This window comes from Filicampus tigris, chromosome 19 (genome assembly GCF_054856515.1).
Source record: "Filicampus tigris isolate MCC_2025a chromosome 19, RoL_Ftig_1.0, whole genome shotgun sequence".
Classification (NCBI taxonomy): Eukaryota; Metazoa; Chordata; class Actinopteri; order Syngnathiformes; family Syngnathidae; genus Filicampus; species Filicampus tigris.
Window position 1 is genome coordinate 4,225,798 of NC_141235.1, and position 16,142 is coordinate 4,241,939.

Genomic DNA, 16,142 nt, shown 5'->3' on the forward strand with positions numbered 1-16,142 from the left:
TGCTCTCTAAAAACAGTTGGGTTAAAAATAACACAATTTGGGGTCAAAAAGGGACGATCCCCTAATTGGGTCAATTTGACCCAACTTCTTGCCCAACTGTTTTTAGAGTGCATTTTTTTTTCACTGATTTGTTTTTCAGTCTTAGCACATTATCCACATACCTTTTTTTGTTGTTTTATTTTCTTCTCCAGTTGGCGGCCGTGTGGACTTTGAGGATTTTGTGGACCTGATGGCACCCAAACTACTGGCAGAAACAGCCGGCATGATTGGCGTGAAGGAGCTGAAAAATGCCTTTAAAGAGGTCAGACTGCACCACTAACTAGGGCTGAACAATTCATCAAATTCAAATCGGCAACATGGCGGAATACAATCTTCGACTTGCGACGACCACAAACGTATTGATCACACCCTGACCTCCTGCTCGTCTCGCTTTCTAGTTCGACGCAGACGGCGACGGCGAGATCACGACGGAAGAGCTGCGCTCAGCCATGACGAAGTTAATGGGGGAGCACATGAGTCGGCGAGAGATAGACGCTATCGTCAAAGAAGCCGATGACAACGGGGATGGCACAGTAGACTTTGAAGGTACAAACGTCTTGATCAACACAGTGGTACATTGTAGACTTGAGAGGTTTTTTTTTTTTAAATACAATTTAACTGAATATCACATCAGTTTTCCCTGTTGAAGTGAATTGAAATGGCCAAAATCTGTTCCGGTCTGATTTCATGGTGAAATCATTCTTGCTGTCTCCTACAGAGTTTGTCCGGATGATGTCGCATCAATGACAGCGGGGGCCGACCGGCGACTCACCTCTGCAAATGCGCAGCATTTGTCCATTCCCGTCCAAGCTTGCTTACTCTTTATTTTGTGTGTATTTAAAGGGCTAAATAGTGTGTGCTGATGGTAACCACAGCACAACCTGAAATCTAACCCAGATTAAATATCTCAAATCAGCCAAGATAGTTCTCACAGTTTTGGTCTTACTTGGAGCAAATTTAAGAAGTTTTTCTTTAAAAATCTAAAAATGTTGAGATTTTAGTTGACTACGTTCAGTTTAAAATAAGAACAACTGTAATTCTGTTGGTGCGGATAATAAAAACGCACTAGTTTTACGACATCTGTTACCCTTAAGGAATCTTGCCAATTCAAAATGTCCTCTTCTTTTGGCAGAAAATTTTGAAGGCCATTTTTTGCAGTGTACATGAAGGAAAAATGAATCTAAATTCCTCTTGCATTGCCTCAGCTATGCAACATAAATGATCATCATTAGACACTGCATTACATTAAATAGTAATCTGCTGAAGACTTTGAATGATGTTGCCAATTGAAACGGCAGCACCTACAAACAAAAACGACATGTTGTAAACAAGATCACTGTATACAGTATGGATGACTTAATAGAGTTCAACAGCACTTGTCACCATTGGCAGAAATACATCTGCTAAACATAGTACAAAGTAAATAACTTTCAGGAAAAAAAAATAATATTCAAAGATGTATTCTGCATGGGAAGCCCGCTGAAAAACAGCCAACTTGCATAACATCAAACTTGCCGGTTGTATAATAAAGCAGTATGATGATCTATGAATGTTCCAGAGATGGGATTTGGAAAATAAAAAAACAATGCAGTCAAACATTGTGGTGGATGAAATGTTTGGGATTAAGGAAACACGTCGGCCTTGGATTTGGAGGAGCGTCAGGATAAAGAGATTGCGCGGCCAAAAATGGAGAAGCCAGCCAGTTGATAAGAGTCTTTTTATACGTCCTCTAAAAAGTCATCTGACGTCATGCTTCCTCTCATAACAAGCTTTTGGGAGAGTATTAAGATATTTTTTTTCAAATTATATGCTTCTCTCAGAAATGGTTGAGCCATCACAGAATGTGGTTGCGGATTTGAAAATCAAAGACAAGATTAAGTAATGCAGTTTTTTCTTTTTTTTCTTAAAAGGTAAACCAGTTTTTCTCCAAGCTTTATTGAGCCATGGCATAAACTAAAATATTACAAAAAGTATCTTGAAACAAATACTGGTGGTAGTAGAAGAGCATTTAATTGAAGTGGCTGTCACTACTTGTGGAGATTTGGAATTTAGTACATCATTTTGTTCGGACCAATTAAAGACCGTGTAAAGTGAATTCAGAGATTTGTATCTAAATATATTCTAAAGGTTAAATATAATTGTTGAAAACATGGGCAAAAACTGAGGACCATGTAGTAGTGAATTATGGAGAAATAGCACCAAATTGTTTTCCTGATACTTTGGCCGTGGCTAAAATGGATGCCGCTATTCATGGGGGATAGGAGCCGAGCCCAACTGCGAATAGTGAAAATCTATGAATAACTAAAGAGTGAATGATAAAAAAAAAAAAATCCCCCAAAAATGCAAATAAGTAAGAAATCGGGTAAAAATATATATATATATATAAAAATAAGTGGGGCATGCACAAAGCCGCCAATAGGCGAATTTACGAAATCCAAACAAATATACAGAAGTCCTGTATATAAGAACTTGAGCATCTTCAGCAGTTATCCAATGTAATTACTATTTACTTAGTTATTATTACTATGCCCAATTTCAAACACTATAACATGCAGTTAGCTAGATAACCCAGAAACTGCACCATTCCTTGAGGCCATAATTTACAGAACAGTTTGGTGTCATTATTTGAATTCCCAATCGAGGAAGTGACGTCGTAGATGAACCCGCCGCCTTTCCGTGAAAGCCTGCTAGCTGGCTGGTGAGCTAGCTGGTGACTAGCACCTCACGTAAACAGAAAGGCAATGACAGAGAGTCTTAAAAGTGGATTTTGGAAATCGACCCAATGATATAGACTGAAACACAGATCCAAGTGTCATCATCTGCGATGGCGTGTTGAAACCACACAAGGTGACATGACCTGGACCAGATGGGCTGACCTTACGACACCGATGAAATCCAAATGAAGCCATTCACTTTCGAGCACATCTGTCATCCTCAATCTGCTGATTGGGTGGGCATTGACGTGACGGCTGTGTGCTAATACGTTACAAATCCTCTCTGATCAACTTTGACCGGTCATGTGAGGTCCATTTGCCAGTAGTAGGAAGTAATAAAAGGCTTTGTTACTGCACTTCGGTTGCTTTTTCAGGTATCTGTATTTATATTGAGGCGTTTTACTTTACTGACTATATTTGAAAACATATCTGTTGAGTTGAATCAGTACTTTGACACAAGTTTCTGCACTTCTACTTAAGTACAGGGTGTAAGAACTTTTGCCACCTCAGCCGTTTTGCTTATATTTGCTAGGAGTGACTGATTGGTGATGAGCAAACACCACATGACATAACATCGGACCTTTTTCCTGATCCTGCCCTGATCCATCCAACATCCAGCATCGACCTTTATCGCGTTAATCCCCAATAATCTCTCAGATTGGGCTTCAGTGCAGTCACTCTGGCCTCCCTGCATTTGACAGGACTTTCAGTTTCAGCCCACGCAGCAAGTCACCTCTAAACATTGGCAACCTTTCACTTTGTTTATGTTAAAGTGCACGGATCGCATGTGTTCACTGCAGATGATGCGATCATCCGTATCGTTTTCAGAAGAGCTGTGCCATCCGGCGGATCAGATGGCCCACACGCACAGAGTTGTCCTCTGATTTTCCCTGTTCACCCAATTTATTTATTTATTTATTTTTATAATACTTTACTTACAAAATGGTGTTACATAACGCCACCAAATTCTGCAATGTAATAGCTGCTACTCATCATGGGTTTTTTCATTAAATCCACCGAAATTGAGTTAAGCCTCTTCTCTGCATTGTCTGAGCCTCTGACCAGGGATGCTTCAGTCTAGAGATAGATGTATGGATGAAGGATACATGGATGATTAGATAGATATGAATAGATTATTTCAAAACTTTTTCTACCATTAATATGACCCATAAACTGTCCAACTCAATTGGGAAAAAATTAATCGTTTCAAAAGGGGAAGTGAAAATAAACAGATATAATGTGGTTGCAGTGTGCAGTTGTGCACACCCTCAACTCGGGCTGGGGCTGTGGTCAGAATTAACAAATCATATTCAAATCATGCTTGGTGGGAGTAAGAACACACCTACCACCATTTAAAGTGTTAGTGATTAACCCCAAATGTTCATGACATTTTTGTAGACTTCGCACACTGTTCAAAGGTATTCGTGAGAACGGTACAAAAGAATTTGAACAAAACATCAACGTACATAAAGAAATAGAAAGAAAGCTAGCTAGCAAGATAGGCAAACAGACACATTAATTCAGTCATTCACAAACTTACTGTAGTTTTTCTTAAATCACTAACACTTATGTATTTGGGGTTATTCTGTCCACCGTAATTCAGTTCCCAATTATTTTAGTCTGATCTCAACAATCAAGCGTCGTAGCGCAATATTATACGGACCAATCAACCGCGAGCGTGCGTTAGCGTCACCGGAAACCGGAAAACCAGCGCTCAACTTCTCATGTAAGTAAATATGTACGCGCGTGTCCCAGTCTGCTCATTAGCGTCATTAGAAATACTTTCATTAAAAATATCGATTAAAAATGATTATATGTGCTCAATAAGTAAGCGTCGGTTCATGTTATAGCTAGCAAATCCAATTCGCCACAGCTCGCTCCGTCGTGTGCTCACAATGTAGAAAGTGTGAACTAATGTTACGAGTAATATGTTGCACTAGAGCAAAAAAATAAATAAATACTGTAACAAAATATACAGCACGTTCAGGATATTAACACAAATGTCATTGAGCAATATGACTTGTCCAGTAGTGTTATTGCAAACAAATGCCCACCCCCGCAAAAACACAAACAAAAGTGTTTTTTTTTTTAAATACTAAAAATAGCAGTCTACAGTATTGTACTTTATGAAAACATACAGTGATGCATAATTACAAACAGACAGATTCAGGCATAGATTTGATGATAAAACAAAAAAGATTGTCGCATCTAGAAGATGCAGTAACAGTCGTTTTTCGCAGAGAATAGAGAATATATGCCATTGAGTAATGTTATATTGACTTGTCATGTGTTGCTACTGTTTGTGTTAAATATCTTTTTGAAGAATTGTTCACTATCTGAAACTGGTGCTCGTTGTAAAGTACCAATGTATTTCTGTCCTCGCAGGTCTCGCTTGATATTGACTGGTTGTAAGACCCTTCCAAAGATATTTGTATTGCAAAGATCCAGACGCGTTTGGACCAGGTCCATCCTTCAAATCGCATCAGCTCATTTCTTCTCCATCCTGCCCCGCTATCATAACACTCACCGCCCCAGTCCGATGGAGCTCAAGGACTTGCTAAAGGTTTTGGAGGATCTTGCGCCCCTCTCGTTGGCCGAGCCATGGGACAACGTGGGCCTGCTGGTGGAGCCGAGCGAGCCGCGGCCTGTCAAAACCGTCCTGCTGACCAACGACCTCACAGAGGCAGTGATGGAGGAAGCGCGGGCCGAAGGCTGCGATCTCATCATCTCCTACCATCCTCCGCTCTTTCGACCAATCAAACGTCTGGTCCAGAAGGACTGGAAGCAGCGACTGGCTATCAGAGCCGTGGAGGCCGGCATTGCGGTCTTCTCGCCTCACACGTCCTGGGACAGCGTTAGAGGAGGAGTTAACGACTGGCTGGTCGGAGGACTTGGTGAGTCGATGGAAAATGCTAACAGCTAAAGTTGCAAACGGTTGGACGATTTCTGGAATGTTTGTCAACCAAATTGGATAATTTCACTGAACGAAAGTCCACTAGCTTCATGCTAACATATAATGTGAAACGCCTTTGCCAGGCTAACAGAAATGAGCATAGATGTTAGGGTAATTCGAAAGCTTTCAAACTGCTACTTTGACACAGAGCAGCAACACATACAGAGTAATCATTAATCACAGGCATATATTCTATCAGCCCTAGCGAGAATTTTGCCACGTAAAACATGTTTGTGCCTTGGCACATTAAGTTTGGAGAGAACACTGACCTATTCTCACGAAGAATCCTCCATGTGGTTGTCTTTTTGTTGTCAGGTGGTGGTCAGGTGTCTGTGCTGAATCAGGCCAATGTGGACTTCCCTTACAGTCACATCGTGGAATTCCAATGCAAAAATGACATACTGGACGTTCTCCTGGAGGAACTGAAGGCTTTGGATCGAGTACTAGTTCAAGATCCTCTCAAGTTTGACACTATTACTAATACAATCAACTCAAGATGGGAAAACATGTTCATTGTTTTTTTTTGTTCTTTTTTAACAGATGTGATGCCACCAAGACTCAAGTCAGCCTATACTGCTGTGGTTCAGTACTGGCTCCAGTTTTTGATAAAGTGACACGATATATCATCGATATAGACAGGTCCCTCCGGATTCTTAAAGCAGAAAAGGTGAGCAACATATTCAACACCGACAGCTTCATTGGAATTATAAAATGAATTCACGTATTCAAAGCGACAGTGCAACCCGGAGGAAATAATTGTTTATGTATCACTTACGTTGAGTGAATTTGGATCATTTTCTATTACGGCACATAGAGCGGAAATAACTGATGTAGTTTTTCCATTGTTGTCTTTCCACTTTTGACCTCCTCTAGCCCGTTTGGCGGGGTCACGGTCAGGGGCGACTCAGTGTTTTGGACGTGCCGGTCACCGTGGCGACAGCTGTGAAGAAAATGAAGTCCCACTTGGGTTTAAGGCACCTCCGTTTGGCCCTCGGTCAGGGACACACGCAAGGTGAGGAGGCATACAAGCCAGGAAACTTTATAATGAGGACAAATGAGAGAGGTGGGGGGGAAAAAAAAAAAAAAAAAAAAAAAAAAAAAAGTTTTGCTCACTTTTTTGCATGATTCCCAGAATCGTTTGTGCGCACTGTGGCTGCGTGCGCGGGATCGGGAGCTTCGGTGCTGAATGGCGTCCAAGCAGACCTCTACGTCACCGGTGGGTGGGCCTCTCCTCTCTGGAAACTGGAAGTATCGCTATGACGACCACTTGACTGACAGTTCATTCTGATGATTATGGTTTTAGGTGAGATGTCCCACCATGAGGTGCTGGATGCAGTTGCCAAGGGAACCAGCGTCATCCTCAGTGATCACAGCAACAGCGAGCGCGGCTATCTGTTCGTGTTCTGCAAGAAACTAACTGAAAAGATTCCTGCCGATGTCGTCGTGATGGTCTCCAAGGCTGACAGGGACCCCCTGGAGATTGTGTGAAGAATATAATTACTGTGAACCCCCGCTATTCATGGCTGATCAAGACCCGACCCTGCCATGAATAGCCAAATTCTTCCAATAATTTACAGCCATCCTGTAAGGGCTTTGTAAAATAAATTCCACAATATGGCGCCAAAGCATTATTGTCGAAATGAAGCTCCTTCAGTAAGGATCTTACTGTATATCAGTGCTTGGTGTTACAGGACTTGATCCATACAGTATTTGCAGGGGACTACTGTCATAAAACCACATATTGCACCAATGATCTGCATGCATTGAAGGTTGTTTGTGTGTCTAAGATGGCCTCTAAGCATTAAACTGGCTTCTTTATCAATCCTCCTCTTTTTCCTCACTCATTACGGGTCCTTGTTTTAATAACACGCCAAAGTCACAGAGAGCATGGAAGCGTGCAGTCCAAATGTGTGTCCCTCTCAAATGAGTGCAGCGGATTTATTTGAGCAAGTTTTAATCCCGATAATCACTCACATCGTGTTGGCCTCTGTCCATCGTGGAGGGATTTTTTTTCTTTTTTAATGTGATGCAGGTTCAACAAGCCATTTTTTTTGTAAAACAAACAAAAAAAATCATCATTGGAAGGGAAACCTTGTAGAACTTTTTCAAAAGGGTCAAGGGAAATGGGTTGGATTGACACTAAATACAATGGTTGTAAAATATTACATCATTTAATAAAAATATATATATGTAGCAATTATTACTGTACAACATAATTATTAATTCTGCATCCAGCCTTAAAAGAGCAAGTTATTTTTTTCAGTTATCGTTTGCTAATGTAGGATTTTGGTAGCTAAAGTAGTCGTCTGACTGATAGGCGATGCCACAAGTAAGTATGTGTGGCACTGCTGCCACCTACTGTTGACAACAGAGCAGGACGCCAAGAGAATGTTTCTGTGCTGGCAGATTCATCTTCCAAGTGGGAGGGGTAGATCTGTCAAGTGAATCAAAATGTGATTCAAATGTGAAACAAACCTTAAAAGTGGGTTGCAGGTCGTTCGCGGCCAAGACAGTAACAGAGGACGGCTGCAGCGCTTGCGCCGCCGGGACAGGAACGGAGGCCTGCAGCTGACGAGGAGTCGCACCGGGAACAGGGACTTGCAGCTGCCGAGGAGACGGCGGGAAGTGGCCTGCAACCGGCGAAAATCTGACGTGCAAGGGGCCCTCCGATGAAAATCTGACGCGGAAAGAGCCTGCAACCGAGAAAAATCTGACGCGGAAGAGGTCTGTAGTCGCCGAAAATCTGCCGTGGAAGGGGCCTGCAACCGACAAAAATCTGACGCGGAAGGGGTCTGTAGTCGACGAAAATCCGGCGCAAAGGGGCCTGCAGTTGCAGGGGACGAGACAGATACAGAAACACTGTGCAAAACAAGAAACTGCAAAAAAACGAAAACGAAAAAACAGACCAAACATGACACTGAAAGAGCAGAAAAACTGTAAATAGGCATGTTTTGCAGCAAATAATGGATGATAGGTTACAAAATATCCTTTTTGTAAATGCACGGAAATAGGCAGGGTAACACAGAAGAGGTCAATCAATTTCCCAATATTTGTCTATTCAATTTTGTACTATGTGTGCTAAAATGTAAAGAGACGTTATAGACCACGTGTATTTTACCTCTAAATTTTACCAGACGTCTTCTTACCTGAACACAACATCTGCACTACCACGTCCTCAAAGTATTTGAGGTCCTTGTAAAACGGCACCGAGATCATGTGTTCCTCCGAGCCAGCGATGCGCAGTAAGCTGTCCCTCTGCACGTCCCCGACGCCGATGACAAATAGCAATACTCCATCCTCGCGTAACTTCCAAGCCGGAACCGGAGCGTCGCCACCACCCGAGCTGTCGGTCACCAGCACCACAGCCTTGTTGACGCCGGGACGGGCTCCCTTGGCCACGGTGAGGACGTCAGAGTGGACGTGGAGCAAGGCAGTGCCTGTTGACGCCACACCGCCGACATAGCTGGCCTGGGCCACCGCCTTAAGGATGGCGTAGCCCGTCTCATGGGTGTCCAGGTTGAAGATGGTGGTGGCTTTGCGGCCGTAGGTCACCAGCGCCACTTGGGCCACGTCGCGGTTGATGTCGAACTGGATGGTGAGGCTGCGCACAAAGTCGCGCACGGTAGCAAAGTTGTCACGGCCGACGCCACCAGAGGCATCCAGCGCAAACACCAGGTCCACCGCATGATTGAGACAACCTTCGAGGAAAGGAAAAAAAAAAAAAAAAAAAAAGCTTAAAAAATTATTAGAATTCCAGGCTATGACACAGTTTGTTTGCACTACCATTATTAAGCTATCATTTATGTTTTTTTACAGTATACAATTAAGTCTGAATTTAAGAGTGGCGTGCCCCAACATTCCAGGCAGCACTGAGGTCTACTGAAAAAGATGCGTAATTACAGAAAGAATAGGCGGCCAAATAACCTCCTGTAAGAGTCATTTGTTTGAATGTGTTGCTGTTTCGTGTATGTCAAAGTAGCAGTTGTTTATAATTACTGTAACATCTATGCTAATTTTCATTCACCCATCTATAGTGTTCCACATTATGTTCGCATTGAGCTAGCAGACTTTCGTCAGATGAAATTATACGGTTCGTTTGAACATTCTGGTGTTTAGATATACAATGGTTAATCCTATTTTGTATTTTTGGTCACATTGATAGTGAAATTAAACAGAGTGACTGACAAATTTCTTCACTTTTCAAGATGCAGTTGAGTGATTACGAACACAACCAATTATTTTTTTCTAAATGATGTGTCGTGACAATGTTGCACTCCAGTCCTGAAGGTGGCAGCAAAGCATGGTAGACAACTGCCAAACAAGTGAATAAGAAGCCATACTTGTTTTCACGGCAAGTAGAATGATTGTTAAAAGTCAACATTGGTTCTAAAAAACGTCTCTCATGACTGGTGATATTATTCCACAGCGCACATTTGTTTTTGCTTGACGTGCCCCTATTGCCATAATTATTTCATTGAGATCATTACAAGAAGTTTTTTTCGTAGCATATACAATCACAGAGCTCTACCTTGTGTATCCACACTGCAGATCTTAGCCTTGAGTTCAGGAATCTTGGAAGAGAGCTTTTCAGGAGAGGCATAGGTGAGGGTCCTTTGAGGGTTTCCTGTGATGTTGTCCAGCTCTCCTTTCAATCCGTCCGGTCCCATCGCGATGAGGAACAGCTCCATGTCCCGTGCGTACTTTGACGGCTCCACCACCGGGTCCACCGAGGGTGTGCCAGTCAGCAGCACTACCGCTCGTGGCAGCTCATCGCTGACGTCGGCAAACACTGGCGTGTTCACAAAGCCGTTGCGCGTGACGTATCTTAGTGCTTGGCCCGTTTTGGTCGGGCCGCCGATGGGTTCCAGTGCGTCCACGGCCTTAAGCAGACCCTTCAGGTCGCCTTTGAACTTCCCCACCTGAGCGTCCACCCGAGCCTCTCCGCCGAACACGGCCAGGCCTACTTTGCTGGGCGTGTTGGAGCCGATCACAGTCTGCAAAAAGCGATTCAGGAAAGACTTGAGGCGCAGGAAGCCTTCCAAGGTGAGCGTGGCAGACCCCTCCAACAGGAAAAGAAGGTCCACTGAACAATCCAGTGAAAAAGCTGGAGCTGAGGGAAGGACAGCATAAACATACTTATAGCAACAGAAAATGGGACACACGGCCATTACACCAGGTGATCTCAAACTTGTTTTTTCTTATTCCAATTAAAATAAATGCCATGTGAATTACAGCCATCCATTTTCTATTGCTTATCCTCCACATACGCAATCAATACATTTAATTTTATACATCGAGTGAATTTATACACACACATAGATACACTACCGTTCAAAAGTTTGGGGTCACCAAGAAATGTCTTTATTTTTTTAAAGAAAAGCAGTTTGTTTTAAGTTTTTTAAGATAACTTTAAACTAATCAGGAATACACTCTATACATTATTAACATGGTAAATGACAATTCTAGCTGCAAATGTCAGATTTTTGGTACAATATCTACATCGGTGTATAATGGCCCATTTCCAGCAACTCTCACGCCAGTGTTCTAAAGGTACAAGGTGTTTGTCCATTGCGTCAGAAGGCTCAATTATTAGAAAACCCTTGTGCAATCATTTTGAAACAAATTTTTGAACAGTAGTGTACATATATATTCTTCGTTAGTTTAAATTTTGTTCCCTTCCATTCATTTATTTTCTATAGTGTTTATCTTCATTACAGTCAATGGTGGCCATTGATTTTGCGAGTGTGTTTCGAAAACTTTTGACCATGTTGTATCTCAATGTACAGACCACAGTGGGGGTGTCCTCCATAGCCTGGCGGACACACACAAGTGTAATCCTCTCGACCTTCTGAGACGCACGTTCCTCCGTTCAGACATGGCCGCGAGTCGCAAGGGTCTGGACGAAGTTAAAGCAACAAATAATTAAAAACATTAAAATATGAGCAGCAAACGGAGAAGGAATTAAAACTCTACCAGTACAGATGGTCCGATGGCAGATGCTCGCCTGCCTCTTGTAGGCCTTCTTGTACCTGCCACACACAAATTCATTCAAGAGATTAACATGTAACAACTTCTTCTCAGTGCTTTGAGTCCATGTTTACTTGCCTGTAGTACGGACAGAGAGACACGCGTGGGAAATACCCTTTGGAGCCTTTCCAGCACATGAAATTCCCTTGCAGCTCCTTCACTGTCTCCAATGTCTTTCTTTCACACGGGAACGCCTCCACCTGGCAGCCTATGGGAAGAAGACAGGAGGTAATATGAGGGAGTTTTTAAAGTAAACAACTGAGATGGGGTTATACCAAATTGAACTGGCCCTTGAGCCACATTCATTTCACAATTCATCTTTATTGATTATAGATTTTTTTTTCTGACGGGGCATTGTCCTGCCTGCCTGCCCCCAAGTGTCCGCTGATAGGAAGAAGTGTGATGGTAACAAGGTGGCACCATGAAGGCACAAAAATGGCAAACAGATAAGTTTGCGAATATATGACAGATTTAAAAGAATAAAAATAAAAAAAGATGGCAAAATTGCAAATGCCATCCCACGAATATGTGGTGTTTCATTGTACCTGCAGGAGTGGCACTGCATAAGACGGTAGTGGTGAGCGTTGTGTACAAGCCATTGACGGCATCATAGAAATGCTCAGCAAAGAAAACGTGGCTCTCCATTGGCTCACTGGCCAAAGCATGAAGTTCCTCCCATCTGGAGCGACAAAAAGAGGCCTTAATGAATCATATCCATGCCAATTCGACCATCAGGCATACCTTGGATAGCGCAGGCCAACAACAAACAAGACCACGCCGCCTTCTTTGAGCTGCGTCGCCACCTGCGTGGCGTTGCCCTGCGACATCCCGTCGGATAGGAGCACGACGATGCGGGCCACGGCAGAGGCGTTGCGCCTGCCCAAAAAGCCTTTCCCAAGCGCGTACTTCAGAGCCAGGCCTGTCTGTGTGCTGCCACCTCTGTTGGCCAAAATACAAACTCTAATTGTAATTGTGACGTGAAAGGGAGTCTGCAATGATTGACAGCCAAAATAAACTCATGCTAATTCTTCTTCGCTGATTTCGTGTTTGAGCTTTTGAAATCGGTATGTGGGCTTGTCAGCGTGGTGACAGATTTTCATCACTTCATAACAGATTTTAACATTATTCTTGCTCAGAACTAACACGTGATATCATTTTCATCTATTTTGAAAGACAGTTTATATGGAAACAAGCTTGCTAATGTTGCTTCCAAAAATCTTGCACGTTGGCTTGTTTTCAAATATTTGCAGGTTAAAAAAAACAAAAAACATTGCCACACAAACAGCTATTGTTGTCTGAAGTGACACGATGGACCATGTAATGAAAATGATTTAGCCTCTTCTACAACGCTTACGTGTGAAAGCACGCAATTTTGCTGGTTCTCAGAATAAACCACACACCTGTAAGAAATCTTCTTCAGTCGTGTCTTCAGCTCATGTTTGGAGGTGCAGGAATCCAAATCGAACTCCAACCAAGGGACAGAACTAAACTGAACCACTCCTACACGCACCTGAATGGGACAGCGGTGGGACTCACAATGATTGCTGCCCAGTGAGAGGTGGTGTATGACAGGGAGAAAGAAAAGGGGGGGGTCAAACCTTATCTGGTCCAATGTCCAGGGCTTGACAGAGTTTCATTGCGAAACGTTTGGAACGCTCAAAGCTGCCCTTCCCTACACTGTAGGAACCATCCAAGAGGAAGAGGATGTCCATGACTGCAGAGCACTGCATCACTTCCAGAGGGAAGATACAAAAGTGTAAATTTAAGCTCAGTGGAAAACTATTATGGAGGAAAAACATGTCACCGCAAGCCCCAAAGAATCAAGCCCTTAATCACAAGAAAGTCTCAAAGGGCTTTACATGCCCATAATCTCAATTATTGCCTTCTTTAATGCATTTCATTCATTGAGCTTACTCACTCTCCCCTGCAGAGTTGATCTTTAGGATGTTCTCGTGGCTGGTTTGGATTTCCTGCACCGAGGCACCCTGCTGAACTAGGAGAGAACACACAGGTCAATTCAGATGGTGTAAAAAAAAATATATAAAAACTACAATTAAATAACAGCAATCACAATACAATACTCCCGTATTATATCCCGTAATATTCAACGTTAGAATATTGGGTGAACATGACCTGCTCTCCCGGGTTGTACCCGGATGTGGTCTATGCACCATTTGTCCATATTCCATTCCCCATCTCCCCATTTCAATAGGCAGAAAAGTGTTCCCTGGCAACCTAACACACATCTGTACAATTCAAAATTGAATGAATGTCTGTAAAAGATGGAAAAACGACCTGGAGAAGAAACACAAAATAGGTGTAAAATAGTGCATGGATGTACTGCACGAGGATTGCCGATTGCCGATGCTTTTTAAGTTCAAATAACTACACGATGTGACGGTTTACTTAGTCTACTAATGCAGTACAGTGAGCATTCTGCATTCATGTTTTGCTCTTCATGTTTGAAAGAAGGGCATTTTGACGAAGTGTCACAGTCCGGTTCTAAAATGGTGTGTAATAAACAGTTTATGTGACCACTGTTTTGCTGACAATTGACAGGAACATTTTTTTTTTTAAATGGAATGGATGAGAAAATATTGATTGAATTGAATTAAGTGAATGTAAAACAATTGCATACATACATTTAACATTTTTGAGTTGATGAAATAATTGGTTGATTCACTATACATTTTAAATGCAATTAAATGAAAATGAATAATTTTTATGAAAATAAAATACTCTACATATTTGTACTTTTTTACTTCATCTACGAATGACCTGGTCCTTCAGTCCGTTTTAAAAATCAAATGGCCCCTAAGTAGAAACATTTGCCAACGCCTGCATTAAACGTTTGCAAAGTGTCTTTTTGGGTAATTCCACTTTGCGATGTGAAAAGGCTGAGTATCATTAAAACTAGTGCTTGTATACGAGGGAGTGAAACGGAATGCAAAACAGTCATATAAAAAAAAAAAACTAAAAAAAAATTGTCAGCTGACCTTGAAGCAGTAACAGCACTGTTAGAAGAAAACCTTGATGGAGGTTAACGGGGAGCATGTTGGGACACCTGCAACAACAACGGAAGATCATGGTCAAGAAATATTTAACTTGAAGCGATCTTTTAGCAGAAGGAAAATAAAATTGCATACTTCTATTTGTGCTATCCCCCTGTCCTTTTACTGCTGCGTGTCAGTTACTTGGAAAACAGCTGGAAGAACAAAAAAAAATAAAATCATTCTCACAACATATATGTTCTTATAAATGTGACCAAAGAATACATGTTTAACTGGTTTTGAATGTTGAAAAACACCTATTGTGAAGCGCATGATTACAGAGAGCACTAAATATAGACTGTCAAGTGTGAAACAAGGGTGACTCACAACAGGCCATCCTTTTTTTCCCTCCAAAATCTAAAATACCGTGTCAATATTTTCAACGCTCCACCTATCAAAAAACATTCACATCAAATGAATTCAAAGACAAAAACTTTCTCAATCGAAGAATTTATACTCATGGTCCGACAAATACTGTATATTGCGACATTCCTTCAGTTTGTTTTGCACATAAACTCTCACAGTCAACATTAACTGTACCATTAACATTGTCAAGTTCATAGACCTTACTAATTACAATTAAGCATTACTCTTCTCAACTTTTTGATAACGCTCCTATGTACAGTGAGCTAAAATAACAGCTGATGTCATTAATGTAAAATAGCATAAAATAATGCTAGTCTGGTTTACAGCAAAAACATTGACTTACTTTAAAAAGCACAGTACAGTTAAACTCATTTGTCTCTACTTACCAAAGCTTGTCAAAGTCCACGTTCCGTGACCTCCTTGAGTCTTTTTCCCTCCTGCTGGCTTCACACACCTCTTCTCCCAAAGTGATCCAATCCACACGAAAACTGTTACCACACCTCCTCACCGTGCCCACCATTCATTCCACCAACAACGGTGATCCCCCCAGCGCACTACTTCTCTAATTTTGCTTAAAGTGGAAGTCAACCCAAACATTTTTTTCAAGAATATCTTCTATGAAGGCCCACTAGTTGAAACAAAGCATTCTGATCAATATTGCGTTTGTGGAATATGAGAAATCCACCCTTTTTTATCTCAGGGGGCGGCCATTTTGGCATTTCTGTTGACTGAAAATGGAATCACAGTTGCTCAGCTCTCAGATAACAACCAACCATGGCTCAGCTTCAGAAAACAGGTGAGCTGTGATTGGCCGTTACCTGAGCCCTGAGGAACTGTGATGTCATTTTCAGTTGACAGAAATGACAAAATGGCCGCCAGCTGAGATCGCTAAAAGCGGGTGCATTTTTCTGCATAACTCATTCCAGAATATTAATCAGAATGCCTTGTCTCATAGAACATATTCTGGAAAAAAATATGCTTGCGTTTACTTCC

General features: G+C 42.0%; 3 protein-coding genes and 1 long non-coding RNA gene across 5 annotated transcripts in view; 2 read left to right on the forward strand and 2 right to left on the reverse strand.

The window, feature by feature from the left end:
* cabp5a (calcium binding protein 5a) overlaps positions 1-1,635 on the forward strand; it is a 2,493-nt gene extending 858 nt beyond the window's left edge. The window contains exons 5-7 of the mRNA XM_086016011.1: positions 192-301; positions 438-585; positions 758-1,635. Of these exons, the coding sequence (XP_085872137.1) occupies positions 192-301; positions 438-585; positions 758-786 (287 nt within the window). The 3' untranslated portion in view covers positions 787-1,635. The remainder of the gene's footprint in view (positions 1-191; positions 302-437; positions 586-757) is intronic.
* LOC147128973 (uncharacterized) lies at positions 51-8,175 on the reverse strand. Its single transcript, XR_015082421.1, has 3 exons — positions 7,024-8,175; positions 6,820-6,948; positions 51-6,646 (listed from the first exon to the last, which is right to left on the reverse strand). It is a non-coding gene; the product is annotated as an uncharacterized LOC147128973 (long non-coding RNA).
* On the forward strand, positions 4,446-7,528 carry nif3l1 (NIF3 NGG1 interacting factor 3-like 1 (S. cerevisiae)). 2 transcript variants are annotated; one of them, XM_086016004.1, is made up of 7 exons: positions 4,446-4,479; positions 5,139-5,647; positions 6,022-6,169; positions 6,247-6,373; positions 6,580-6,718; positions 6,839-6,922; positions 7,010-7,528. In XM_086016004.1, coding segments are annotated over exons 1-7 (1,194 nt in total). In that variant the 5' UTR covers positions 4,446-4,477; the 3' UTR covers positions 7,195-7,528. The 2 variants fall into 2 exon arrangements, with proteins under 2 accessions (XP_085872130.1, XP_085872131.1); XM_086016005.1 differs by lacking the exon at positions 4,446-4,479 and having other exon boundaries at positions 5,032-5,647.
* Positions 8,176-8,624: 449 nt separating the features above from the next.
* Positions 8,625-15,867, reverse strand: vwa2 (von Willebrand factor A domain containing 2). The gene is made up of 14 exons (XM_086016001.1): positions 15,536-15,867; positions 15,111-15,174; positions 14,880-14,938; positions 14,730-14,797; positions 13,652-13,726; positions 13,332-13,465; positions 13,134-13,243; positions 12,475-12,672; positions 12,279-12,412; positions 11,812-11,941; positions 11,680-11,735; positions 11,495-11,602; positions 10,235-10,816; positions 8,625-9,404 (listed from the first exon to the last, which is right to left on the reverse strand). Exons 4-14 carry the CDS (start codon positions 14,785-14,787, stop codon positions 8,827-8,829), a joined length of 2,163 nt encoding a protein of 720 aa, XP_085872127.1. The 5' UTR covers positions 14,788-14,797; positions 14,880-14,938; positions 15,111-15,174; positions 15,536-15,867; the 3' UTR covers positions 8,625-8,826.
* Positions 15,868-16,142: the final 275 nt, after the last annotated feature.

Bases quoted from the DNA above. Each gene is read 5' to 3' on its own strand.
- nif3l1 (XM_086016005.1), top strand. From the start codon at position 5,119: ATGTATTTCTGTCCTCGCAGGTCTCGCTTGATATTGACTGGTTGTAAG. The intron at 6,170-6,246 runs GTTTGACACTAT...CTTTTTTAACAG, and splicing joins CTAGTTCAAGATCCTCTCAA to ATGTGATGCCACCAAGACTC. The intron at 6,374-6,579 runs GTGAGCAACATA...GACCTCCTCTAG, and splicing joins GGATTCTTAAAGCAGAAAAG to CCCGTTTGGCGGGGTCACGG.
- vwa2 (XM_086016001.1), bottom strand. From the start codon at position 14,787: ATGCTCCCCGTTAACCTCCATCAAGGTTTTCTTCTAACAGTGCTGTTA. The intron at 13,244-13,331 runs GTTTGACCCCCC...TGTCCCATTCAG, and splicing joins TGGACATTGGACCAGATAAG to GTGCGTGTAGGAGTGGTTCA. The intron at 11,603-11,679 runs GTAGAGTTTTAA...AACTTCGTCCAG, and splicing joins CCATCGGACCATCTGTACTG to ACCCTTGCGACTCGCGGCCA.